This window comes from Canis lupus, chromosome 2, assembly GCF_048164855.1.
Source record: "Canis lupus baileyi chromosome 2, mCanLup2.hap1, whole genome shotgun sequence".
Taxonomy (NCBI): Eukaryota; Metazoa; Chordata; class Mammalia; order Carnivora; family Canidae; genus Canis; species Canis lupus.
The window spans coordinates 61,598,104-61,625,708 of record NC_132839.1 but is presented as its reverse complement, the minus strand read 5'-3'; the positions used below and the strand labels follow the sequence as shown (position 1 = coordinate 61,625,708).

At 56.5% G+C, this 27,605-nt stretch overlaps 1 protein-coding gene across 2 annotated transcripts in view; it reads right to left on the bottom strand.

Annotated features, from left to right (window-relative positions):
* Positions 1-300: 300 nt before the first annotated feature.
* HTRA3 (HtrA serine peptidase 3) overlaps positions 301-27,605 on the bottom strand; it is a 30,859-nt gene continuing 3,554 nt past the window's right edge. The window contains exons 2-9 of one of the 2 annotated variants that reach the window (XM_072803398.1): positions 20,540-20,639; positions 17,396-17,618; positions 14,447-14,641; positions 13,782-13,814; positions 12,304-12,418; positions 4,710-4,758; positions 2,824-2,919; positions 301-1,434 (exon numbers count right to left, since the gene is read on the bottom strand). In XM_072803398.1, coding sequence (XP_072659499.1) covers positions 1,269-1,434; positions 2,824-2,919; positions 4,710-4,758; positions 12,304-12,418; positions 13,782-13,814; positions 14,447-14,641; positions 17,396-17,618; positions 20,540-20,639 — 977 coding nt within the window. In that variant the 3' untranslated portion in view covers positions 301-1,268. Of the gene's footprint in view, positions 1,435-2,823; positions 2,920-4,709; positions 4,759-10,708; positions 11,497-12,303; positions 12,419-13,781; positions 13,815-14,446; positions 14,642-17,395; positions 17,619-20,539; positions 20,640-27,605 lie in introns of those variants that run through there. The other variant, XM_072803405.1, reaches the window with a different exon arrangement.

Genomic DNA, 27,605 nt, shown 5'->3' with positions numbered 1-27,605 from the left:
GGCACACTAGCCTGGCTCAGCTGGGCTCACAGTAAGCCAGGTACCCTTCCAAGTGCTCTGCCCCCTGGCCTCGGGGACAGTGGTATCGGTGTTCCTCCCGCACCTGGGTTGAGGACAAGGCAGGGGCAGGGAGACGTCTTGCCGAGACCACAGACTAGGAGCAAGTGGGGAGCCGGCCCTATGCCCCAGGGCCTGGGGTGGTTCCCAGGCCTTTGGCTGACTGGAAAATCAGCTCCAGATCCAAGAGAAGCTGTGGCTGGCGGGGGTGGGCTACCCTGAGTATCCGCGGGCTGAAGACCATGTGCTTGTAAACTTTAATTTCCATACAGTAGAGAAACATACAGTACAAGCATACGGGGGAATCCACTGTACAGCGAAGCTCACAAATACACCTCGACACATAACGCGTGCTCCCCAGCCGCTCTGGTGGGTGATTCCAGGAGTCGACCGCCCCTTGCTGAACAGCACAGGGGAGGCGAAGCTGGCTCAGTCCTCGTCACCCCTCCCCCTGTCAGGGGGCTTCCTCTGCCCCCTGCCCCATGGGCACCTTCAGGAAGACAGGTGGCCTTCCAGAGGGTGTCAGGCACTCTGCTCCTGGCCAGGCTCTCTCCCGCCTGGGAAGCCACAGGGCTTGGGTGAGAAGCCAGGGTACCCTTGGGACCAATCTGGGCCAGGTCCCCACACTTGACTCCCAAAGGGAGTCAGACACGGCCACCCTCCAGGGCCTCCAGTCTGGCGGAGCAACAGCCCGGGTCATTCAATGTGGTGGACACTGTGGTGTCTGGTGCAGGGGATGAGAGGCCTTTCTCGGGGAGGACAGGCTCGGGAACTGACCTGAGCAGGTGAGTGGGAGGGGAGGTGGGGTAGGAGCAGCCTGGGCATTCAGACAGAGTTGGACAAGTGTAAAGGCAGGGGCGTAGAAGGGAGGGTGGGAGCTGTGAGGGAACTCCAGAGGAGTGTTCTGGATATCCTGGGCACTTGGAAGGTGGCCTTCAGGAGCATCTGTACAAGGGAGGCATCCAGCTGTCCCCATGGCACGATCACATAGAAGTCAACCTTCCTGAGGCTGAGGTGGGTCCCTGGCCAAGCCCTGCCTGCGGCTCTGGCCCTGGACGGCCAGGAGGAGGCCACTGGCTCTGCTGAGGACCGTCTGTGGTCCTTCGTCCTGACCCCGTGGGAGGCCGTGGCTCTGGATGGGACCTCTCAGCTGGCACCCGTCCCAGGCTGCAGGCTCTGGCACTCGGCAATGTGGGGAGGGGGCCCCACCCTCACAGAACCACCTCCGGAGAGATGCTGAACAGGATGTCATCATTCCCCCGCCGCACCTCCAGCAGCAGAGGGGACTCCGTCAGGACAGCCTCCTGCAGCTCACTTGAGTCCGCCAGAGGGCGCCCGTTGACCTTGACGATGATGTCGCCATCTTGGATGCCCCCTCTGCCAATGGAGAGACACCCAGTTACTGCACGTTCCCCCCACCCCCGGGGCCCAGACCCTGCTTGGGGGACAATCAGGTGAACAGAAGCAGTTTAAGAAAAATCATTTCAACCAGTAAGAACAGTGTCCTGACTCCAAGGTTCCTACACCAGGTGGAAACCAATGTCCTACAATGGCTTGTGTTTTGTGAGCTGGCTTCTTCTCTATATCACGAGGGCCTGGGTTCAAGTTCTGGGTGCAGTTCTTTTAGCTGGGCTGCCACATGTCAGACTCTTGGCCCCTTTGAGCCTCAGTTTGCACATCTGCAGTCCTATGTGGGAACACACCTGCAGATTTCGAGGTCCAGGCTGCAGTGAGGGCTAACAGATTAGGTAGCCTCGGTCAGCAGCAGCCACCCTTGCTACTGATCCCATCACTTTGGCTCTTGAGGCGGCCTGCCTGTGGCCACTCCTGGTAACTGCTGAAACCCTCAGTTTGGTGGTAATTCTTTGGTTTCATGGGTCTATGTTCCAACAACTTCTATTGCAGGCCAGCTGTGGACTGAGCCCATGTGCTACAGGGTCCACAACTTCCTGCATAGCCGCTGAAGCAGCACAGCACAGAAAACAGGAAGAGAGGTCCTCTTTGGCTGAAGGGGCCCTGTCGGGCTGGAGGCCTGCCTGTCTGGCTCCCCTCCATTCCACACCTTGCCCTCGTCCCTCACAGACCCCATGTGCATGACCTCCAGCTCCAGGGATTACCATTTAGACCACTGACTGGATGCAGCCCACCCACCATACTGACTGGTGACCTGTGGCAAAGGAGGGAAGAGGCTTGCTCAGATCCCTTCTGGGCCCTACATGGGCCATACAAGCATGTGGTACCTGCACTACACTAGTTGCCTTGGCTCCTGGTGTTGCAGATAGTCAATATTTTTCTGGTACTTAGAGGTTTCAAAGAAAATAATGCTTTGTCTCATTTGGTCTGGACAAGGTCTCCTCAGAGGAGAAAGAGTAGGCCCAATTGTGTCCATTTTGTAGATGAGGAAATAGGCCTAGGAAGACCCAGGTGGGTCCAGCGGGCTGGTGGGAGGTAGGCTGGATTGGGGTTTGAGCTTTGAGGGGTCTCCACTACTCTGTCTCTCCTGACCCAAAGGAAAGGACATGCCCAGCCATGGAAGGGCAGTGCCAATGCTCTACGGGGTACTTAATCTCTCCAGCCCGCCCCTGGCTTAGATGATAGGCTAGAATGCCACCTGCCACTTCCATGCCATGTCATATGCCAGGAGCTCAAGGTTATGCAAGGTCACTGAAGTGGGCCCACCCTAGGCCTCGTGCCCACCCAACTCCACCCTCCAGGATGTCTGCTTCCCTCCAGTCTGGCTTCCCTGCTTCCCGTAGTACAGCCTACCTCTGAGAAGGTGAGTTTGGAACAACCTCTTGCACATAAATTCCACTGCTGACTGATGGGAAGTCTGGATTGCTGGCCTTTAGTTCTTCCACCAAACTGAAAAGGTAGTTCCACCATTAATGCATTTCTTCTGAGCCTCTAAACTGACTCCTTGGCAGAAAGCTACTCCCACCATTCCCCACCACCTGGGCCAGAAGAGGCATCTCCTTTAAATCTCGGCACTGTTCTGTCCCACCACTGACCACTCCGGGTTGTCACTGGTTCTTCTTAGTGTCCCCCACTTGACATGGGCTCCTCAAGAGAAAGTTTACTGAAGATGGATGGTTAGAAGTGTAGACAGGGGAAGGTGATGGATAGTTGGGAGGGTGGGCAGGACGAGGTATGAGAGGAAGGAAGGAAAGGTAGAAGGATGGATGAGAAAATGGATGGATGGAAGGAATGATGAATAAACAGATAGATGAAGGATGAGCAATGAGTGAGTCATGGACTGGATAGACAGAAGACTGGACAGGTGTGATAGATGGATGGAAGGATGGTATGATGGAGGGATGTGTGATGGATAGATGGAGGGATGGTGTGATGGATGGATGGACGGTGTGAAAGATTGATGGAATGATGATGGATGGATGAATTCTGGATGGATAGATGGATGGATGGATGGATGGATGGATGGATGTGTGATGGATGAATAGACAGATGGGTAGTGTGACAGACTGATCAAAGGATGATGTGACGGATGGACAAATGGTGTGATGGATGGGTGGATGAAAGAGAGAAAGAAAGAACACATTTAGATAAATTGGTATATTGGTCTTGAATACAAATGGCTTCCAGATTTAATCCCTAGATTAACAGTTGATGAACTGGGAAGAATGATCATTTTAGAGGCTGCATAGGTTTGAGGGTATAGTCAGTTGAGCATGCTTTAGTTCTCCCCAGAGCCCTCAATGCAGTGACCTCCTTCTTCAAATTCTTGGACTTGACTTTGTATATTTTTCTCTCTCTGCTTCCCTTCTTTCCCTCCCTCTCTCCTTTTCCTTACCCACCGCACCCTTTATTTCACTATCAGTGTTTTAGCCACCTACTCTGCTGCATATGTGGTACTGATGATTGGAACACAGTTCTCACTCCCAAGGAGCTCAGGTTCAAAGTTGAGGGGACAGGGCAACTCCAGCCCATGAGACCAGTGTAATGCTTGGAAGGGAAAAACTTGTGCTTTTGCAGGGAGTAGAGGTGGTACTCCTCCCACTTGAGTGGCATGTGGAATAGAACAGTGCCTCCAAAAAATTCATGCCCACTCAGAACCTTAGAATGTGACTTTGTTTAGAAATAGGGTCTCTAAAGATCTCATTGGTTAAGGATCTCTAGATAGGGTCACCTTGACTTAGGATGGGACCTAAATCCAAGGACTGGTGCTTTTATAAGAGAAAGAAGGGGGATATTTGGACACAGATACACAGAGGAGGCCACATGAGGATAGAGGTAGAGATTGGGGTAATGTGGCTGCAACCTAAGAAACACCTGGAGCCCTGAGAAGCAGGGGAGGACTCTCTCCACAGAACCTTCAGTGGGAGCACAGACTTGCTGACACCCTGATTTTGGACTACTGGCATTCAGAATTGCCAAAGAATGGATTCCTATTGTCTTAAGGCACCAAGTTTGTGGTAATTTGTGAGTCCTCAGGGGGCTGAAGGAACCCATTAGACAAAGGAGGAAAAGGCATTGCAGGCAGAGGGTTGGCCTAAGCAAAGACTTGCGAGTCTGACTCTGTCTGGCCCGGTGGAACACTTGCAGGTGGCTGAGCACACCTGGGCAAGGTCTGGGAGGAGAGCTGAGGTGAGGGATGAAGATGGAGGGACAGCAGGGCTGCATCCTCAGACACTCACCTAGGTGTGATGGTCCGCATCCGTATGCCAATGAAACGCTTCTTCCAGTCTGAGAACAAAACATTATAGGACTCTGTTAGAGCTGTTATGAAAGACTCTGCCCTCCCTGAGGCACCAGGTGGGAGCCAAATTCCTCCCAGGAGCAGAAAGCAACAGGATCCATCCCATTTGCTCACAGGCCTAGAGTTGCCTCTCTCCTCCAGGCTGCCATTGAGGTGTTGGGAGATGTCCTGTCTAGTCTGGTGACTTCATGCCCATCCTTGCCCTCAGGTCCCATGCAACCACATCAGCCCCCACAGCTTCTCTGCTGCTGAGCCCCACACCCAAACCCCAGTGGCCAATGGGGCTCTCCTCTCCAGCCTCCATCTTGCAGGTTCCCCAAACTTTCCTGTTCAGATCTGAACTTGTTACCATCTCCTGTTTTCCCCATAAAATATAACATTAGCCAGTAATGCCTAGTGAGCACTAGCCATGTGCCAGGCCCTCCAGTTGAAGACTTAAACACACAACTTGTTAAGGCAGCAGCTCTATCTATCCCCTTGGCTGTGCCAACCTGTGACTTAGAAGTTCAGGTTAGCCCTAGAAGTAACATTTACTTATTTTGAATCACAAAACAAGTCTCAATACAATCAAAATGTTTTATCATAAAAACATGCTCTCTGACAACAATGAAATTAAAGTAGAAATCGCTAATAGGAGATTATCTAGAAGATTTCCAATAATTTTTTAAAAGATTTTATTTATTAATTCATGAGAGACACACAGAGAGAGGCAGACATAGGCAGAGGCAGAAAGAGGCTCCTTGCAGGGAGCCTAATGCAGGACTCCACCCCGGACCCCAGAATCATGCCCTGAGCTGAAGGCAGACACTCAACCACTGAGTCACCCGGGCATCCCAATTTCCAATAATTTAAAAACTAAACAACACACTTCTGAATAACCCATCTTTAAAGTAGAAATCAAAAGGAAATTAGAAAGTATTTAAAACTATATAAAAAAGGGAAATGACCTATTGACATTTGTGAGGTACAGGTGAAGTAGTACATGGAGGAAATTAATAATACCAGAGTGCGAATATCACAGAATAAGAAAGGTCTCACATCACTGATCTCAGCTTTTACCTTAAGAACCAGAAAGAGAAGAGCAAATGAAACCCAATGTAAGCAGAAGAAAGGGAATAATAAAGACTAGAAATTAGTGTGATAGAAAACCCAAATTTAATAGAGAATACATGAGCTACAGCTTATTCTTGGAGATCAATAAAATTGATAAGCTTTAAGCTAGACTGATCAATCAAAAGAAGAAAAAAGAAAAAGACAAGACAATTATCCATATCCGGATCAGGCATGGGAGAGGTGACATCACCACAGATCCTACAGTATTGAAAAGGTAGTAAGATGTAATTAATGAATAACTGGATGTCAACCCATCTGACAACTCAGATACAATGCACACATTTCTTAAAGTTTCTAAACTACTTGATCCCACTCAAGAAGAAGCAGATAACCATAGTAGCCCCCCCTCTATTTTGAAATTAAAAATCTTCCCACAAAGAAAACTTCAGGCCCAGATGGTCCCACAGGAGAATTCTACCTAATGTTTAGGAAAGAAATAGTATCCTCTCTGTACAAACTCTTCTAGAACATTGAAAATGAGTGAATACTTCTGTGATGTTGTGATTTTATAATAAGAAATACATGTTTCCATTTCCGTTTATGGTTCCCAGAACATGGCCCTTAAAACTTCTGTAATTCCCAGTGACAAGGGCTCTTTTGCTGCCAGCCCCTGAAGCCTCACAGTGATAAATGTGAGATTGGTATCTTCTGTAACTCACACCATAAACCCCTTTCAGCCACTCCTGAGTGTATGTTATGGAGGTGATTTTGAGAAGCCCCTAAGGATGGGGCTGGTTGCTAGGAAATCTATGATGTAATCAGGTGGTCAAACTTTCAACCCCAACCTCCACTCTGGGGAGAGGTGAAGAGCTGGAAGTGGAAATAATTGGCAGTGGCTGAACCAATCATGGTTCATAGCTTTACTACATAGTAAAGGCTCCATACAACCCCAAGAGGGCAGGTCAGAGAGCTTTTAGGTTGGTGAATGTGTAGGTGCTCTGCATCCTTTCCCAGACCTGTCTCGTGTATCTCTCCTATTGTTGTTCTTGAATTAATCTTCTTTATTTACACACAAACTGGTCATCTAGTAAGTAAACTGTTTTCCTGAGCTCTGTGAGTTCCTCCAGCAAATGATTAAACCCAACGAGGGAGCCAGCCAGTGGGTCAGAAGCACAGGTGACATCTTGGACTTGTGATTGGCATCTGAAATCGGGGACAGTCTTGTGCGACCTTAACCATGGCTTCTGACACTATCTTCAGGTAGCCAGTGTCAGACTTGGGTGAAATGGTAGGACAGCCAACTGGTACAGGGAAGCCCCTAACATTTGGTCAACAGGTGTCAAAAATAAAGCAGTCTTGGGATCCCTGGGTGGCTCAGCGGTTTGGCGCCTGCCTTTGGCCCAGGGCGTGATCCTGGAGTCCCGGGATCGAGTCCCACGTTGGGCTCCCGGCATGGAGCCTGCTTCTCCTTCTGCCTGTGTCTCTGCCTCTCTCTCTATGTCTATCACGAATAAATAAATAAATAAATCTTTAAAAAAGTAAAGCAGTCTTGTAGCAGAGAAATAAAGACAAAAAAGTGTTCTTCCTAAACAACTTCCCAACTATCATCCTGATACCAAAATCGGGAGGGAGAAAACTAGACCAACATCCCTCATGAAGACAGCTGCAAAAAACCTTTAGACATTTCCAACAAATGAAATCCAACAATATATACAAAGAGTAATACATCACAATGGAAGGAGCTTTATGCCAGGAATGTAAGGATGGTATGACATTCAAAAATCAACCAATGCAATTTACCACATTAACAGACTAAGGGAAACCGTCATCTCAAAAAGTGCAGAAAAAGTGTTTGACAAAATCTTCTAACATCTGTTCCTAATAGAAACTACAAATAGAAGGGAACTTTTTCCATCCAATGAAGGACACCTACAAGCACTTCCTACTTGCTGGTGAGAGACTAGAGACTTCTCCCCAAGGGCAGAAACAACGAATGCCAGGACATCCATTCTCAACACTTATATTCAATATCGTATGGAGACTCCAGCTAGGCAAGAACAAAAGAAAAAGCATCCAGGCTGGAAAGAAAGAAGCAAAACCATCTCTGTGCACAGACTACAGAATCATCTGTGATGGAGCCCACAAAAATTCCTACCAGCACAAGCTGTCAAGGTCACGGGATCTCTTACGATGAAACAACATACGAAAATCAACTTTATTTGTATATTGTAGTAACAAGCAATCGGAAATTGAAATTTAAAACAATTGCAATAATTGAAATTGGAATCAGGGGTTGGCAAGCTGATTCTAAAATCCATATGGAAATGCAAAGGATATGGAAAAACCAGGATGGCTTTGGAGATGGGACACAGTGGGACGGCTGGTGTCACCTGACCTGAAGACACTGCAGAGCTGCAATAATCAGGACAGAGTGAAGCTGGCATAGATGGACAGACAGACAGATAAGCCAGAGAGGATGGGCTCATTTTATTTTCAACAAAGGAGCAAATGCAGTTCAGTGGGGAAAAAGACAGTGCTAGAAAAACTGACTATCCAAAGCAGAAAGAAAAAAAAAGAACTTTGATTCATACTCGGTACTCTTTAAACAAATTAACTCAAAATGCATCATTGTCCTAACTTGAAGGCCTCAGAAAGTAAACTACTGGGAGATGTAGAAGTAAATTTTCCTGACTTTGGTGAGCCCAGATTTTTTGGATACAACTTCACATGCATGGTCCATTTAAAAAAAAACTGGTAAATGAGACTTCATAAAAATTTATAAAACATCCGCTCTTTGAAGGTGAAGTCAGGAAAATGAAAAGTTAAGCAGCAGGAAGAGACATTGGCAGCTCGTTTCTCCAACAAAGACTCCCATCCAGGATGCATCCAGACTCCTCTCAAAACCTAGTAAGAACATAAAATAACCCAACTTTTTAAAGTGGGCAAAATACCTAAACTGACATTTCTGCACAGAGGATGGATGGTTGGGAATGGGTGGCTCTGAGTGATGTGAGGCCAGGACGGTGAGGAGAGGCTCACAGCTCTGCAGGGCCCATGGCTTTGGTCTTTACCTCTAGCAGGTGCAGCCTGGGGACGCTTTCCAACAGAGGGGCCCATGGTCTGCCCTATGTTTTGAAAGGACCTCTGGGTTTGGAAGGGTCTGTGGGGACAAGGGCAGCTGAGCATCCCAGTATGGCACTCTGAGATGGGGCCAAGCTGGCTATGGGAATCTGGGAATCACTCCCTAGATGGCATTACAATCCATAGATGGGGCCAGGTCCTCAGAGGACAGGAGGGAAGCCCTAGCAGAGGCCTTGGCCCTGCGTCCTGCTCCTGCACGGAGCCGGCTCTCTGTCAGCTGCTCAGAACCCCAAGGTCATGCTTCAAAACAGGAAGGGGACTGAGCTTCCCGTGCTTGTGCGTGAGCAGTGCCTTGGCCGGGCAGATGTGCAGCCCTGCCACCCACAAGGCAGGGGCCTGCTCGTTAGAGTCCTTGGTTGGAAGCCCACTGCCCACCCCCCAGAGCCAGCAGGCCCAGCCCAATGTGGGGCTGGTGCAGGGGGGACGCACTGAGTCTCTAGGTCAGCAGACACCCTTGTGTCTCCTCCTTCACAGGGAGGTCACCCAGATGCGGAGGGTCCCATGCGCTGGGAACAAGGAGGTCGGCTGGAGGTCCTGCCCGAGTGCTCCTTCAAAGCCGGGCAGCTCCCCCTAAACTGCATGCACACTAACGCCACTGGACCGGGTTTGCTGTGTGGAACAGGAATTTCACAACAAAACCCCAAACCAAGGCAGAAAGCAGCTCACACTGGCAGTTTCTTGGGCATCAGGGCTGATCCCTGATCTGCCCCTGAACCCCATCCCAGGAAATGCCCCTCTGCCTTGCTCACACTTTGTACCCCGCCTTCCAAGCCTCACTGGCTCCAAGTTCAAAACTGACCAAGACCCAACCACTCCTCATCCTGCAGCTGCCGCCCTCCTTCCCCAGGCTGCCAGGAGCATTTCCTGTGGTGGACTCCCTACTGGCCCCTTCAGCGGCCCACCTGCCCCAGGCCCCCTCTGTATCCCCTCTCCTGCCCCCCACGGGCCTCCCTACTCTGCCCTCATAGGACATACTGGAGATCCTGTGGCCCAGTGTCCCCGCTGGAATGAAAGCTCAGGGCTGCACGCGTGTTTGGCTCCCGACCCACGGGACCCCAGGCTCCGCGCAGGAATGACGTTCACTGTGGTTTCCTCTGCTCCCAGACCCGCTCTGCAGCCCTGACGCCGCTGAGTCCTGGTCCTAGCCGCTGCACTGGCAGAGAGCCGAGCTCAGGCTTCGGGGACACTACAGCCTCGGGCATCTTGAAGGAGGGACAGTGGGCTCCCCAGCACGGGTCCTGCCCGCCTCTCCTCTGCCTCCCGCTGCCGCCTCCTGCTCTACTGGGGAAGCACTCCAGCACGCAGGTGTCCCCGGTCTGCCTGGGACCTCGTGACCAGGGAACGTGCATTCTAGGGTCTTCTTGCCAGAACCTCTGGCGCCTCCCTGCAGCACAGGGCCACAGAGACACCCCCCACCCCCGGGGGCAGGAGACGAGTGACAAGTCCACGCCCCAGGCTGGATGTGACCACTGGCTCCCATAGTTCAGAGAGGGGCAGATATCCATAACCACCTGGCCCCACTGACCCAAACACTCCTGGGTACACTCTAGTGCTAAGGCTGGCTGAACCCCAAAACTCCTGGGGCCTGACACTGAGGCTCCCTTGGACCAGCATGGTGGCTCCTCTTCCCCTAAGAGACCCCAGAGGCCTCTGCGCCCCACACCCTAGACAGGAACAAGAAACGCACCTTCACATCTCCTTGGTTTAAGGATGGTCTGTTTTAAAGAACTTTGGATTAACTGGTTAAGTATTTTGATAATTTTATTAAGAAAAAAAAAGCAGGAGTGAACACCAATCAATTTCAGAAGGGCTTTAAATTATAGATTCGGTCATCCAGCTAGGATTGATTGGGCTCTTTGATTCTTCCACGTGTCCTGAGGGAGGTGACAGCTCTGGGGACAGGGAATGAGTGTTTCCCAGGGGGTCTGGGGTGAGGTGAGCACTGACAGGGACAGTCTCTGTACAATAAAGGAATGAACCCTGGTGGCCCCTGCTGGTTCTCATCTGAGAGAGGAGAGGAAGAGAGAAGCAAGAAGCAAGAGGACGCTATCATCCGCTTCCCAACAGTCACCTAACAGCTCAACCTGTGCAAAATGCAGATCCATCGACTTCCAGGAAGGTAGCCAAAGTCGAAGGCACCCTTGGAGCAGGAGGGAGGGTAATTATACTAGAAAAGCTCCGTTATTAGAGAAAGCATCAAGACTATGAAGGCGCAACCCTGGCTTGAGTTCTGAGCTTCCTGGCAGGCAAGGAGAAAAGATGTGGTGTTAAATGGTCCCCAACCCATCCAACAGAAGAAGCCTTCAGCTTCTTTAGGGAAGACTGGCTCTGCCCTGGCTCCTGGCCATCTTCACATGAGGGACACCGATGAACCCAATGGAGTCCTTCCTCAACAGTGGTTCTTCGCGTGACCAGTCCTCATGGCACTGGTCTCGGCCACACGGGGCTCCATGTGCTTGTCTGATGGGATCGTGGAGGACAGAGCCAGCATGAAGAAGCCCCATGCTCTCAATGAACTGCTGGTGAGGGGGCTGGGAGGAGACATGGAAGCAATTTGAAGGTGTGAGTGGTGGGGCTGAGGCAGATCTGGGCGTCGGCCAGGTGGGCACAGGAGACAAAATGGCAGGAGGGAGACATTCACTGGTTCACTGGGCTAAATGCAAGGCAGGAAGGTGGAGGCCACCAGGAAGCTCCCGAGATCAGGAGCCATATGACCCTCCCTCAGAAAGCAGCTGTGACCAACTTTAAGAGAGTGATGGGCAGGCCCTCACTGGGGAGAGTCACCCGTGGCTGGCCAAGGCCTCCACCAGGTGGATGCTCATGGCCATCCAGCAGTGGGAGAAGGCCTGGGCACCCCTGTGTGGGGTGCTGAGAGGAAGATGCCTTCCAGGGATCAGGGGCTTGGGCTCTGCTCCCCAGGGTACAGGCTCCCCTCTGGGACAGTCTGCATGACCTCAGGCTAGAAGCAGGAGTGCTCAGGGATGAGCACATGGGAGGGAGGGAGGATGGGGGAGAAAGGGTGGATAGGTAGGCAGAGGGGTAGATAAAAGGGCAGATGGGTAGATGGGGGGTGGGTGGATGAGTGGATGGAAGGGTGGGTGGGTGGATGGAAAGGAGGAGGGAAGGGAAGAGGAAGGATGGGGGCGGCGGGAGGAAGGGAGGGAAGGACACACTACCAGTTCTGTCTGCAGCCACCCAGAGAAGTGGAGCCTGGGGGGCGGAAGCTGCTGGAGGTGGGAGGTGAGTGGGGGACCCCCAGCCAGAAGGGGAGCGCGTGCAGGAAAGCAGGGGGCCCCCTGCCCGTCCCCTCCCTCAGCAGCCCCGGGGCAGCGCCGCACCTTTGACGTGCTTGTCCTGGAACTCCGTGAGGAAGCGCGTGATGCGGTCCGAGGGGATGGCGAAGGAGATGCCAGCTGCCACCTTAAGCGTGTTGATGCCGATGACCTCGCCGTCCTGGGCAGGGCAGTCAGAGGGGCATCACTCGGGAGGGGGGCCCCAGCATCCTGTCTGCACCTGCCCCAAACCTGGCTTCCAGGGCCCACCTGGCCGGCACTGCCTCTTGCTGGGAGGCTCCTGGGGCATCCAGAAGCCATCCTGGGAGGCCCTTCGGGGTTCGCCTCCCACTCCTCCCTCCACACCTGGTCCCCTCTCTCCCTCTGCTCCTCAGGCGGTGCCCACTGAGGGGGAGCACACCTCCACCTCCACAGCATCCCAAGAGGCTGGAGCCCGGACAGGGGGCAGTGATGCCTATGGGCCTGGGGTCTCTCTCCTTTCCTCCTAGAAGTGGGGCTAGGGGTGTGAGGCCAGGGCAGCTTCCCATGCCCCCCCTCCATCCCCTGGAACTTGGCCTCCCGCCCTGCCCCTGCCCTGCACCCCTTCAAGGCTACAGCATGGATCAGCAGACACCTTGTTCTTGACACCCTTGAGAAGGTGCTCCTCCCTGCAGCCCAGCACGCACCCCTGCTTTTCTGGCCTCCAGCATAAAGCCTACCTGCACAGCTTTTATGAACACCCATGCTGTGGCCTCCCGTCCTGCTGAATACCTGCAGGGCTGCTCAGGGGGTGGGGGGGCAGGGTGAAGCTCCCTCTGACCCCTCCTGCTCATGTGGCGCCTTCTCCCTGGACTTTCTCCTGCATGTCTCCTAAGCCCCAAACCCTTAGTCTCCACAGCCCAGATTAGACACTCCCGCCTCCAGGCAGCCCTCCCTGCCTGTATTTCTCCAGCGTCCCCTCACTGTTCCTCACATCACACTTGGGCGTGCTCGGGTCTGACACACTGTGGCATGGATGGGAGCTCCCTGGGGTGGGGATGGCAGCCGGTAATTCAGGGCCCAGGAGCTGAACTGATTTCTGAACTGAACTCCTGGTTTATTCTATAAATTTCACCTGGTATGAGAAGGAGTCCCACTCTGGGGCCCAGGACAGATGTGAGGGAGTGGTGACTGAGAGAACTGGGACAGAACGAGGATGCCCCCTCTCCTCGCATGTAAATGCAAGGATGGGGGCCCGGAGCAGTGACCAGCCCTGACCTGTGTCTCCCCTACCCCCCCCCCCCCCGTCCTCGCTGGGCATGTGGTCCCTGTCTGGCTGCTGTTCTGGGTCATCCTTATTCCTCTGACAATGCAGTATCTCTAGGGGGGATGGAGGCCCAGGGCAGCTGGTGCCTGGGGCCATGTCCTCCTTCCGGGCCTTCAGCCCAGCTATTGCGTGTGAAGCTTCAAGGTCCATCTTTGGGGTTGTATCCCGCCTCCAGGCTGTATGGCCACGGGAGCAGAGCCCCAGAGCACTAGAGGGCCCTACACTTGGGGACACTTACCAGGTTCACCAGGGGTCCCCCGGAGTTCCCGTACTGCAAGCAGAGGACACGCGACGTTAGGGGAGCCCTGAGCCCTGCCAGAGGGCTCCTGAAGCTCTGTCTTCCCACCCTCGTTCCAACCAGCACAGAAATGGATAATCAAATCTCACTCCCAACAGCATCTCGAAAGGCCTCACTGCACCCATTCCACAGGTGAGAGAGCTGAGGCCCCAGAGGCCAAGCGCACGGCTGTTTGGTGACCAATGCTCCCCGCACAGACCTCACAGGCTCCCCCCAACCTGACCCACGGCTCGGTTCTATCCCACCCGCCTCCAGGGCTCTCTACAAAGGCTAACACTTCCAGAAGAGTCCAGGTCATGGCAAACCCAGAGAGGTGGGCATGCTGGGCCGGGGCAGAGTGCTCTGTAAGCGGAAAAGGTGCCGCGTGCTACAGTGATGAAACCAACAGTGCCCAGAAGAGGGGGTGACTCGGGCAGAGACTCTCTGCATCTCTGAAGAGCTGTCCCAGGTCAAGGCAGCAGCTTCTAACCCCCAGGGAGGTCCTGGCACCCAGGTGCAGAAGTCACAGGGATCCCGAGCTCTATTTAGCATAAAGAAGGAACCTTCTAGCAAGGGGATGTGTTGAGTGATGGGGTGAGCCCGCCTGAGGCCCCACGAGCACTCACGTTGATGATGGCATCCGTCTGGATGTAGTCCATGTCCGAGTCCCGGAGGCCCAGCTCCTTGCCGTCCCGCTGGGCCGTACTGACGATGCCCGTGGTCACCGTGTTCTGTAGGGCGAAGGGGCTGCCGATGGCCACCACAAACTCGCCGGGCCGCAGGTCTGCCGAGCGTCCCAGCAGCAGCGCCGGCAGCTTTTTCTGGAGGGGGACAAGGAAAGGGAGGCTCAGCTGTCTGCCTTTGGTGGGACGGGAGCCAGATGGAGGCCAGCCCCCAGCAGGGTGGTCCCAGCAAGGCAGGAGCAGCTGGATAGAGCCGTCAGGGGTCAAGGCCAAGGCAAGTCGCCAACTCAGACAGAGGCCAGGCCGGCCTCCAGCTGACCCACAGTAGGAGAGACCCAGGCTGGAGTCCTCAGAACAGGGGCTCAGCTGCCCTGTGACTGACCACAGGGTTCCCCAGGCGGCTGCAGGGGCTGCACACAGGGAGGATGCTTGGAGGATCCAGCCGAGCACGGCCTCTGAGGCCATGAGTTCCATGGTCACAGGTCCCTCTGAAATCTGCTGGAGCTCTGAATACCTTCCAAAATGCATCACACACAAGGTGATGCATGTGACCTAGAGACCTGCGGGAAGCCTGGAGCCCAGGTGAAGACCCTGGAACTCTTGATCCAGCTCAACCTCACCTCTCAGTAGAGACACAGGGAAACTGAGAGCAACAGAGTGACTTAGCCAAGCTCTGCCATCACCCCTCACGCACTGAGACACCTGCCCACGCTATTTCCACGTGACGCTAGACTTCATGTCGACTTGGCAGCTAGACTGGGAGCTCTGGGAGCTGGCTGTTTTGGGTTTGCCTCCATGTTCCGGAAGCTGCAGGGAGCATGCTCAGAGCAGGTGTTCCTGAGCGCTGGCTAGGGTGCTGAGTGCACATGCCAGCATCCACAAAATTGAGGGGAGCCTCTCTCACCAGCACCCCAATGAATTTGGGGATTTGGTGTCATATGACTTGTGTCAGATGCCACCCCTGGGGTGGCCAGATGAGGGGCACTTCCTCTGCAGGCTCCTGGGGGTCCACCATGACCCACAGACACAAAGCTCTAGAAGAAGGTGCTGGTGACCGTCGTGCTCCGATCACACAAGCTTCCCTCTAGCTCTGACAAGGACTCCACACCTCCCACCCTGACTGCCGATGCCATCTGGTGGGACGGCGGGGGGGCCTGGCACAGAGGGTCCCAGGTGGAGGAGCTGGGCCCACGCACCTGGACGTGAGGACCCACAGGAATGACGCTTACATCCCTGGCTGGTCACAGAGGGAGGGATAACACCACCTGGCCTCGGGGACGCTCTTCCTCACCATGCCCCAGCCACTTGGGGCAGCAGCCTCTCCCCAAAGCTGGGGGAGCTGCCACACGCAGGACTCAGGGGCTCAGAGGCAGCGCCTGCGTCAAGGAGAAGCTGTGGGTGCCAATCCGGCCAGCAGGCACTAAAGCCTGGGCACCAGGGCACCAGGGCCTTACTAACTCCACCAGCATCTGTGGCCACCGATGGCTGCCAGGGTGTGCCCCATCCTAGGGTTTTGCCACAGGTCCTGGAATGGGAGAGACCCAGTGGCAGCCAGGCCTGGGGTCCAGTCTGGGTCCACATTGCCCTGTGGGTGTCATCGGCGGGGGCTGCACACTGGTCCTACGGCCACATCCACCTGCTGCCTGTTCTATAAATAAAGTTTTATTGCAACACAGCCATGCGTTCTTATCCCCTGTGGCTGCTGCAGAGCTGAGAGGTGTCCACAGCGCTCACAGGCCCACAAGCCTGGAAGCATTTACTTCCTGGAGCCTCACCACCAAAGCTGCCAACCCCTGCCCTTGAGCATACCCCCGGCGCTCCCAGCCTGAGCAGCCTCATCTTTGGGATGGAGGTGACACCCCGGGCTCGGTAACTACCATCAATGAGTCAAACATGGGGAGGGAGGCAGACCGGGTGGCTGAGCGGTTTAGCGCTAACTTTGGCCCATGGTGTGACCCTGGGGACCTGGGATCAAGTCCTGAGTCGGGCTCCCTGCATGGAGCCTGCTTCTCCCTTTGCCTGTGTCTCTGCCTCTCTCTCTCTGTGTCTCTCATGAATAAATAAATAAAATCTTAAAAAAAAAAAAAAAACGTGGGAGGGGTCCACACTAGGGTAACTCTCTTCTCCCTTGATCGTATAGGAAGGAGCCTCCTCACATAGACTCATGATCACCAAAACTATTCAACTTATATTGAGAAAGAGCAGAACCAGATTCAGAGTCACCAGGCCAAGCCAGACTCACCAGCACAGACAGCCCCAGGGTCACTGACCTCACGGCAGGGGTGGCCAGCAGCGGCCCTCACCGAGCCTCGTAACCATGACAGTGGACAAGCCCTGCCCCGGGTCTGCAGGATACTGGGCAGTGGCCTCACTTCTCTTAGCCTGTGTCCCCTTGGATGCTGACACCCTGTCTGCCAAGGTCTGTGGGGGCACAGACGGTACCAGCCTGTGGCAGGCCCCCTGGACACGGCCACTAGCAGTGATGGGGAATGACACGGCCTCGCTGTGGGCTCCAAGGCCAGCTTATAGTGGGGACTGGATGTGGAGGGACGAGGGCATATGTCCCAATGCTCCCACAGCCCTGTCAGCTCCACAGGGACGGTTGCATGTCCTGGAGTGGGCCTGGGAGGGACACTGGGAGTGTCCCTAGGCCGTGAAGGACCTCCATGCAGGCCCGGCTGGTGGATGGCTGCCCAGCTCTGCTTGCAGCTGGCAGCTCGAGGAAGCACAGGGCAGGGGTCTGGAGAACCCAGTTCTAGTCCGACCTGACCTGTGACCGACTGGGAGCAAACTGCTGGGCGCCCCAGGCCTTAGTTCCTCCAAATGCCCCACAGGGAGGTTGGGCTAATGCTGTTCCGACCCCCACCCCCCACCCCTCCCTCGGCCACTCACTTTGGGGTGGATCTTGATGGTGGCGATGTCCGACTTCTTGTCGATGTCCTTGATGGTGGCCTCATAGGTGTCACCATTCTGCAGCTGCACCTTGAGCTGCTGCCGGCCTGAGACGGTGTTGGTGCTGGACACCACGTGAGCGTTGGTGACGATCAGGCCAGCCTCTGACATGATGAAGCCCGAGCCGCTGGACAGGGGCACGTTACGGCCAAACAGCGGGTGTCTGCAGGGAGGGGAGCACAGGAGGGCGGTCAGGATGGGCAGGGGCCTGGGTGTGGGGGCCTGGACACGGGGCTTGGATGCAGAGCCGGCCACAGCCATGCACCAGCTGGCGAGAAGCAGAGCCCAGCGTGGGGTTCGGAGTCCCCCGGGCCTGGGGCCAACCCCAGCTCTGCCACCTTCAGCTGTGGCCTTGGCCAGGTCACTTACGCCTGGACCCGTTTCACAGCCAGATCGAGGGGATGACCATCTGTGACCTGCAACCTTCCGGGAAGAGACGGGAGGCCCATGCACGTCAGGCCTGCCAGGACCAGCGGACGCTCGCTGCCAGACAGCTCAGCGCTGGAGCCAGACAGGCCGGGACTCTAATCTCAGGCCTGTCCCACTTATTATCTGCCTGGCTGTGGGCGGGCCTCAGTCTCCCCAGCTAGGAAATGGGATCCCTGCCCTGCTGAGTGTGATGCCTGGTATCTATCGCGCCTGGAGGCAGGAAGTCACTCAATAAACCTGGCTGCTGTCAGCATGAGGGACAACACATTAATGTGCATGTAGTGTCCGCTGGGGCTGACCCACAGCTGGCCCTCAGGGGGGCTGGCTTCCCTAAGGGGGGCAGATCTGACTACTCAGGGAGATCATAGCCTGGGGGCAGGGGTGTGCTCCCCTCTCCCCCCTCAGGTCCCTCCCCTCTGGCAGCTGCCCAGAGCCCCGGATGGTGTGACAGGCAGGGCCGGTGGCAGGCTCTGCTCCACAAATTCTGCACCAGGTGCCGTCCTTCCAAGGACTCAGGGCTGGGAGCACTGGACAGTGCCGGGCGGCATGCACGCTCAGACACAGGCAGACCCTGGGCCTCAGTGCCCACCTCCGTAAATGGGATCAAACGGCCAGAGGTCAGAATTCACTGATGTAAGAAAAAGCCCAAGCCTCAGCAGAGCCCACAGGGCCCATGGCCCATGGCCAGAATGCCGGGGAGGCAGGACACAGCTCAGGACCCTCCCTGGGATCCCGAGGGGTGTTGACGGTGTGAGTACTCAGTGCCTGGGCCGCCCCCAGAGATGAGGGAGAAAGGGTACTGGAAGGGGCCTGGAACCATGCAGGAGGGAAGAGAACAGGAGGGTGGGCCCCTCTCAGGGAAGCGAGAGAGTGCAGAAGGCTGCCTCGCGGGCAGGACCAGGACGAGGGCTAACGAACGTCACGAGCGCTCTGAGCCAGACACGAGGTGATGTGATGCCCACAACCACTGCACACAGTAGTAGTAGCAGTAGTTAACAGGCATAGACAGTGGTCCAGGATGTGAACTGCTCGTCTGGGTCAGGCAGCCTGGCCACTCGGCCCCAAGGGTGACCGCAGCCTCCGCTTCCACCCCCGCCAGCACCCATGGTGGGATCTGGTGCGTGTCCGCAGGAGGGGCCCAAGGCAGCCGGCGGCCTCCTCCCTCAGGTCAGGGGTCACAGTGGAGGCTCTCAGGCTTGATGAGCATCTCATCTGTGTCTGAGATCTCGCCCGCCTGGCCTCGCCCACCCGCCCACTAGGACATCGGTCTCCAAGGGCACTGCAGCCTGCCCAGCCTGGGCTGCAGTCAACAATTAGCTGGCCCAGAGCCTGATGCCTGGAGCCCTCTAGAAAGACATTGGCCAGTCTGAGCCACCGGCAAGGCCAGGGACCTGCCACTTAGCGTGTCCAGTTGTAATTTCCTCAATGACATGTCTCAGGGTCTGGAGCCTACAGAAAGGGCAGTAAGGGGTCAGCTTTGGGGCCTGAGGACCTGGGGTTAAAGCCCGAATCAGTGGCTCTGTGAGCTTGGAGAAGCTCCCTGGCCTCTGCTCCAACCCAGGAAATGAGAATATCAGAGCCTAGCATGTGGGGTTCGGCCCTGAGTGTGGGCAGAAAGGGCCTCGGGAGCAACGTGCCAGCCAGTGCTGAGGGGTGGGCCACCCGGTCCTGACTCAGGGTGAGTCCTGCGGCGGCCAGCCCCCAACTCCACGAGGTGGGCACTCACCAGGGCTGTTTAGAGGAATGCAGGCAAAGCAGCCAACATGGCTCAGAGTGCACAGTGGGTCCAAGGGTCCTGCTCATCTGATGGGGAGCTTGAGCCAGTGGTTGCTGGTCCCATGGAGCACCGTCAGGGATGAACACTGCCCCTGCCCTCCAGAGATGGGCATGACCATGACCCATGGGCATGTCATGACCCCATGACAAGGGCTCCCACTGGGCAAGCTCCACGCCTGTGAACAGGGTGCGCGATGCTGGGGCTGGGAATTGGCGTGAGCAATTCTGCCACAGGCCACCTGGTACCCTGGGGCTCGGGGTTGGCACACTTGTGCTGGCCAGCCTCCACACCCCTAGGGAACACACTGTGCAGACGGGCAAGCCCCGGAGCCCTGGCCCCAGGCCTTGCGCTGAGCATCCACTCCGTCGCCCGTGGGCCTGGCTCTCTCTGTTCTCCAGCAGCGTGGAGTGGGGGTTCAGACCCTGCGTGCCTCATCTGGGCAGCTCGGTGGCCCCCTCCACACACAGTGGCCGAGAGGTTAAGTCAGACTTTTAACTTAAGACGTCATGCTGTCAATATCTTCTCTTTGGGGTGTATGGGTCAACCTGGGAGGAGACCCCAGGGTTCTGCTGACAATCAGCCTTCGAGGCAGCGGTGCTTCCCAGAACCAGCTCGGGCAGCCCCCGTGATACCAGAGTTGCCCCCGACCTCACCCCGGGCACACCTGCTTAGCAAACCTGCAGCCCAGCTGGTGCAACTGGGTGCCCACTCCCCTCGGCGAGGAAACCAGAGGCAGAGAGGGGATGCCCCCCCACCCAAGGGCACACGTGGTGGAGGTGTCTGGGGGGGGTCTATCTGACCCCATGTGCGCTTACTTGGCTTCTCCTGCCCCACCCCCCTACTAGAATGGGGGGGAAGCCTGGCAGGGGCTCACGCACCTCAAGAAGAGCTCTATGTGGACCACGGCTGGCGCGATCTTCTCCACCACATCCGCGATGAAGTTGAACTTGTACCTCGGGCTGGTCAGCTGGTGGAGACCTACACTGGCAGGAAGAACCAGGTGCATCAGGAGGAGCCAGACAGGGCCCGTGGCGCCCCAATCCCCCACCCGGGAGGAAGCCCCACCAGGGAGGGACCCCACCGGGCCCTGAGCCCTGCAGGGATGCTCCACACTCAGCAATAGGGTGACACCCGGACATCTGTGAGGGGGCTGCCTCACCCCAAGAACGGCTAAGGCGGAGCTTCCTCACGTTACTTCATTGGACGCCACCAGGAAGGCCAGGAGGTCAGAGGAGGTTAGGACACCTGCCCTCAGCTGCAAGCAGCAACCTGACATTTAAGAGAGATCTGGGCCAGCCTCCCAGACCTTGCTCTTTCTCGTATATACATCCGTGCCCTGGCATGAGGCGACCGTCCCTGCCCCTGCCAGCTCTGGCCTGTCCCTCCAGCCCCTGGGCTAGAGCAGTGACTGGGCAAGAGACCAGCGAAGCTCCTGGCTGGCCTGCCCAAGCTGCCCCATTTGGCCATAGTGTGACCCCCTCCTGGGCCTCGCGGGACTCCGGATGTCTGAGTCGCCAGGGCCCCCCATCCTACTTGGCCAAGCCCCAGTCTGACTTGCCAGGCGGTTCACGAACTCCCCTGGAACCTTCGCCGGCTCGGATTTCTGCTGCTGTCAGCAGTGGGGGCTGCCGCCTGCCAGGACCGCAGGCCTGAGGGATGTGGGTGGCACGGGGCCCACACCCCTTTGGTCTCCCTGCTCGGGCATGTGCCGAGGTCGCCCAGGTCCCCGCCAGAGACTGGGGCTACCTGGAACTGATGCTGCCCCCATGCTGCTTGTAAGCCGTCCCGAATAAGGAATAAGCGTAGGGTTGGGAGTGACGCATGCTGCCTGGCAGGGCACTTCCAGCTGTGTGGCTTTAGGCAAATCAGTCGCCCTCACTGGGCCTCGACTCCTAGTCTGAAAATGAGACTGAAGATGTCCCCTGACCTGTGGGAACTGGGCGTGGATGTGACTTGCAGATGCGAAGCTCCCTGCCCAGGGGAGCCCATCACGCACCCCAGCACCTGCTGTTGGTGAGCAAATAGGGCTCGGCCTGCAAAGCCTAGTTTTGCAGCTGAGATTCCTCTGGATCTGAGAGGTGACTGAGCATCAGGATCTGGTGAAAATCTGGTTTTCCATTTAGTCCAGAGGGACAGGAGGCATCATGGTGAGTGCAGCCACCATGGGTGCCCCAAAAACATCTGTGGGCAAATCAGGCCCCACCCACATTCCCAACTAATCTCCCCACATTCAGGAGGCCACCAGGGTGGGGGTCATGGCCTCCCTCTCAAAGGCAGGGAGAGCGTGTGGCTCAGAGATGAATCCTCCTGCCTGAAGGTGCTTACCTAGTTGGAGAAGGCACATTCTGAGCTCAGGCTGGGGGCTCTCACCCTTAGGGGCTGCTCACCTAACCCCAGTGGCTCCCTAATGCCCCGACTGTCTGACTGTCCAATACTCCTGAGCTGGGACGCAGGGTTGGGGGAGAGGCTCCAAGGTCAGGTGTGGAGAGGAGACTCCACCCATCAATTCTGTGATTGGTGGTTGCCTCCCAGCCAGGCAGCCGGCGCTGGACCCGGGGGGCCCAGGCCACTGTGGTCAGCTCGAATCAAAGGCGGCCTGTCTGGAGTGGCCAGAGCCTGGCTGGAGACGTGGCCTATTGCTGGGCACCGCAAGGCCTCTCTCCCATCAAACTGCAGGTGGCCAGGGGCTACCCTGCCTGGGAGCCCTCCTCCCGGTGGCAACACCCTTGGCAGCCTGGGGTTTAGAGCTCACAAAACAAGGGCCCTGGGGCCGGGCCCACTCGGCCTTCACGCATCTACTTCCATGCAGGATTGCTAACCGTCCCCAAACTCTGCAGGTAAAACTGCCAGTCAGCTGTGGGGGCTAAGCCCAGCTCTGTCCTCCCCAGCCCAAGGCCCCTGGGAATCCATATCCCCGGGCATAACTCAAATCCCACCTCTTCTAGGCAGACACCCCCACCCCCCTGAAAGGCTTCTTCCAGCCGGAATGCTTCTCTCCCTCCTGGGGGTTCCCAGCATAACGTCTTGCCCATGGTACTCGCTCTCATGCGGGCTGTATTCAATCCATGCATGCTGAGTGCCTCTGCGTGCACCCTTTGCCACGTATAGGCAAGTGACCAGCCACACACAGCACAGGGTGACAGGGAATAGGGCAGAGGGAAGTCCAGGGAGGCCTCCACCCAGGTCCCAAGGACGTCAGAGCCTGAGTCCTTCTGGACCCAGGGCCTGGGGCACCCCCTGGACCCTGCCAGGCCCTGTCCCTTTAAGCAGACCGTCCGTGGTGGGTGGTGGGGAGGGGGTGGCGGGGCGGGGCAGGGCCTGTTTCCTGGTCCTCCTCCCCACACACCGATGAATCACCCCATGAATCAGTGGGAAGGGAGGACTCGGTTCCCACCGCTTCTTTCCACATGAAAACCTCGGGCCCCACGGCTGGAAAGCAGATTCTGTTTATTTGGGGTTTTGACAACCCCCGCCCCCACCCGGTCCTCCAGCCAAAGTTCTGAAGTCAACAGTCAATCCCGACCAGATTCAGCTGTTAGCGTTTTGTTGTGTTTTGTTTTCAAAAATAAACTGTAACCCACAGGCCTTGGAAGTCTGAGTCGGGAGGAATGTGACACAGAGCCAAGCAATCAAGGCCAGGTGTCCCGCGGCGCCTCTCAGGAGACGAAGGGGTACGGCCAGGACGGGAGCAACCGGGACCAGCGTCCCTCCGTCCGCAGGGCCAGAGCCTGGGCTTCCGGGCTCCGCCCCAACATCCTCGAGTGGCAGAGCTTCCAGGAGGGCTCAGGGACGGTGGCAGAGCCTGAGAGAGGACTCATGATGCGCCAGCTTGGGTGGTCGTAACACCATGGAACAGATGGGGAGACCGAGGCCCAGAGTGGGGAAGTGACCACCCCGGACTGCTGCTACACAGGTTGTAGACTGCACAAGTCCATTATCAACAAAGATCACACTGTGACTGGCCTCCCTTGGAGTTGTGCAGTACGCAGCCTGTCCAACCGTGTGCATTACCCCTCCAGCACATAATGGGCAGTCAGGACTGAGACCCAGTTCTGTTCCTCTGAGGTCATTGCCTTTATTTTTTCCAAAGAAGCCCCCATCTGTCACCAAGCGGTTAGCTATGAGCCGGGATGAAAGGGCCATCAGCAGATGACCACAAAGCCCCAGGCTGTGCCCATCTGTCCATAACGCTAAACACAGCCTGCAGAGCATTTGAGGATGGGGTGTCCGGGTTCCACCCACACCTTCAGGTTCACCAACTGTCCCTCTTCCCCCAGTACCCCCAGCTCCCATACCCTCTGGCACGAATGCCCCTTCCCTCATCCTTAAAGCCCAGGCCAGCACACTTCCTCTGGGGAGCCTGCCCTGACTCAGCAGGCTCAGTGACCACTCTCACCCCTCTGGGTCCCCTTACGGCCCCTCATAACCCCTCCCAAGGCACATCCCCCTGACGGCCACCATGGCCTGGGCTCTCCCAGTCCACAGCATGGAGCAGGGAGAGAATGGTTGGATGAGCAAGGGTGTGTGTGAATGCTCTGCAGGGACAAATGCACCGTCTGGGGGCCCCTGCATGGCCCCCAGGCCCCACTCACTCTTCAGGGGCAGGTTTTGAAGCCCCAGGAGCTGCCCCCCAGGTCTAATTAGATTCCAGAACATTTCCCTGTGTTTCTCTTGCTCTTAAAAACTTGCCTGTCCCCAAGTGACTGTCTCACCCAGAGCCAGGAACAGGGGCTTCCCAGGGGCACGTCGGTGCTGCTGTCTGTGGCCCTCAGGCTCCAGGCTCCTGTCAGGGGAGCACAGGGCCCGTCCGCCATGGGTCCTGCCCAGAAGCCACCATACGTTGGGCTCCAGGTATTTATGAGCCTTATGACCTCTCAAAGCCGTCCTATGAAGCTGGATCTGTGCCCATTTCACAGGCCAGGAGAACGCCCACCCACGGCCCAGAGCCAGGGATGCTGACTCCAGGCACTTCCTCAGCTCCGGGTTGGTCCTCAGCCCATGACTGGCTGTCCTGCCCGGGGGCGCCCAGCTTGGCCAGTCTTCGGCCTGGGGTCACTGTGGCTCCTCTACTGAGCCAGCCTCAGGAGGAGGAGGCTCTGACACAGCTTGTCCGTCCTTTGTCAGAGGGGCACCGCAGGCAGGCAGGACTCTGGGTGGCCACGGAAGCCAAGGTATGGTCAGCGGAACTCCCTTGGGCACATGGCAGCCTGTCCACAAACACGGCCTTCCAGCACCTTCCCTTCCTCCACTACCTCTCCTTCTCTCTCCAAATTCCATCTATTCCAGAAACACCCACTGGGTGGTACTTAGGTCTGTTTACACTGAAGCCCGTTAGCCTTTACACCGTGCAAAGCACATTAAATTCCTCACCTCACTGCCTGTCCATTGGCCCAGCGAGAAGGGTACCATTTCGCAGATGAAGCTGCAGTGCAGAGAGCTTAAGAGGCTTGCAGGTGGGGTAGCTGCGACTCACCCCTGAGCGGCTGGACGTGGAGAACAGAACTCAATTTCAGTTCTGTTTCTGCCCATCATGTGCCACAGGGGCTAAAGCATACGGTTGGGCAGGTTGTGCGCTGCAGATTTTCAAGGGTTCACACCCACCCCCACCCCGCACTAGACCTGGTGTTCGGTTTAGGGCACCCATACATACGTCCTGGTCACATCTTCGCGGCGCTGAGGACAAGGGATCTGTGACTTTATTCTCTTTCTTACCTGCTTATGTAACATACTTATCAAAATCAAGCAGGAAAGCCACTTCCTCAAGGCACTGGAGGTGTGTCCAGCGTGCAGAGCAGCAGATGCAAAATCAGGGGACCTGGGCTCGGGTAGAACTGTCCCTCCTCACCTGGGGTAGGTCCCTGCCCCTGCTAGCTTTTTCTCATAAAGGGCCTAATGTGTGTGTAAGGCTGTGGCAGCCTGAAGCACAAGCCTGATGTCTCACCTGGACCCTGGTAAGTCTGGTGGCTTTTCTCCCTCAAAGTGAGGCCCAGGAGGCAATCAGACCCTCGGGCAGGACACGCCGCTCACTTAGCCAGGTGCCCGCCATGGACACGCAGTTGCCGTAGCTCATCAGCCAGTCTCTTGCCACAGAACTCACACCCTCGACGCCAGGGTGCCCCCCATACCTAACCTGAACTCACCACCTTGCTTCTCCAAACCTGCTTCTCCAGGCGCCCTGCCTCCAGGAAAGACCCTGCCATCCCTCCGCCCTGACAGCCCCCTGACACCCTGCCCCCTGTCAGAGATCCTCAGGCCCTCAGCTGTCACCCTAGCTCAGGCCTCATCAGCTCTCCCCACCCAGGACACTGGCCTCCCACTAGCTGGGCCCCTGCAGCCACTCTGCACACCTGCTACCCATAAACTTTTGGTGGTTCTCCACCTCCTGACGATGGGTCACCTCCCGGCTCCTCCGTCTGACACCAGCCTATGCTCAGTGATTCCCATCAGACTTCTCTGCACTGGGGCTCTGCGTCCACCTCTAAATGGCTGTCTATATGCCACCTCCTCCAGGAAGCCCTTCTTAATCTACTCCTTTCCCCATTCTGGTGGTGGCGTCTCCCTCACCTGGTGCCACACATAGTCCTCTGTCCCTCACAATGTGGGATCGGGGATTTCACAGGGGCCTGCTAACGGCGGCGAAGCCGGGCAGGAAGAGGAGGCCAGGTCACACCAACCCTGCAGGCAGCATTAGAAGTCCGTGCTTGCTTGGTCTTGAAGGCAGTGGGAGCCATGGCTGGGCTTTCAGCAGGGAGATCCAGTCTTACAACACCCCCTCGGGCCGCCCTGTGGGGGTTCACGGCAAGGGGAGGAGTCTGAGTAGGCAGCCCCCAGGGGTTGCTGTGGGACCCCCGCCACACCTCCAGGTTAAGGTCAGGAGCAGAGGGTGGGGGCGCCCCCGAGGCCCCGGCCTGGTCCGGAAGGACAGCTGCACAGCACCCCGGTCTCTGCTCCCCTCTTGAGACTGGCCAGAGGCCGCAGCTGGCCTCCGCTGTCCAGCGTGTGGGCAGGGGGTGGACGGGAAACGTCATCCCGCCCGGGCCCCGGGGCCGAGTTCCAAGACATGCGCAGGAAGCCGCTGAGGGGATTAAAACTCAAACACCGACCAAAGCCCTTAAATAAATAAAACAGGAAGAGACACTGTCGGAACCTGCACCCTGCTTGCGCAATCAACGCGGATTATTAAATGCCACGTTGTAACCTGCCCTTGGGCTCTAAGTTTTGAATTAATTGTGTGTGCACAGGCCTATTTGTCTGCAGTTGCGGGCAGAGAAGTTTGGGGGGTCGCGGGGCTCTGGTTGGGTGAAAGCAGAAGCCTCCTCTCCCTACAGACACGATGACTACCTTCATCGCCGTGTCTACTATCCCACGGACGGGCACTTATCCGCACCAGGCGGTGGGCAGATGGGCAGATGCAAAGCTCCTGGAAAGGTAGTAAGCTCCCTTCACTGGGGGTGTGCAAGCAGGGTCAGGGTGCTTATGGGGGATTCACAGATGATCTGTCCATTCCACAATATCTACTACATGCCGGGTGATGGAGCAGGCCTGGCAGGGAATCGGGGCCAGACCCCTGCCCCGTGAGGCTCAGAGCCAGTAAGATGGAGAAACGGCAGATAAGGCTGATCACACAGGTGAAGGGAGGGGTTCTGGAGGGCCCTTGGTGTGTGCTCATGAGGCTGAGCAAGGGGTGGCCTAGGTGTCGTGGTCAGGGAAGGCAGCTCGGGGAGGGGGGTGGCACAACCAGGCCCAGACAGATGAGGACATGGTTACATGAAGGTGAGGGAATGGGCACCTGGGGCAGCCGGCACAGCATGTGCAAAGGCCCTGAGGTGGGGAAGAGAAGAGTGGGCTGCAGCACAGAGGATGAGGTGGCGCTACGGGGTGGGAGGGGACCAGGTGGGCCCAGTGGGTCAAAGTGTTGGGGGGCTGCTGAGGGAGGTCCCGCCA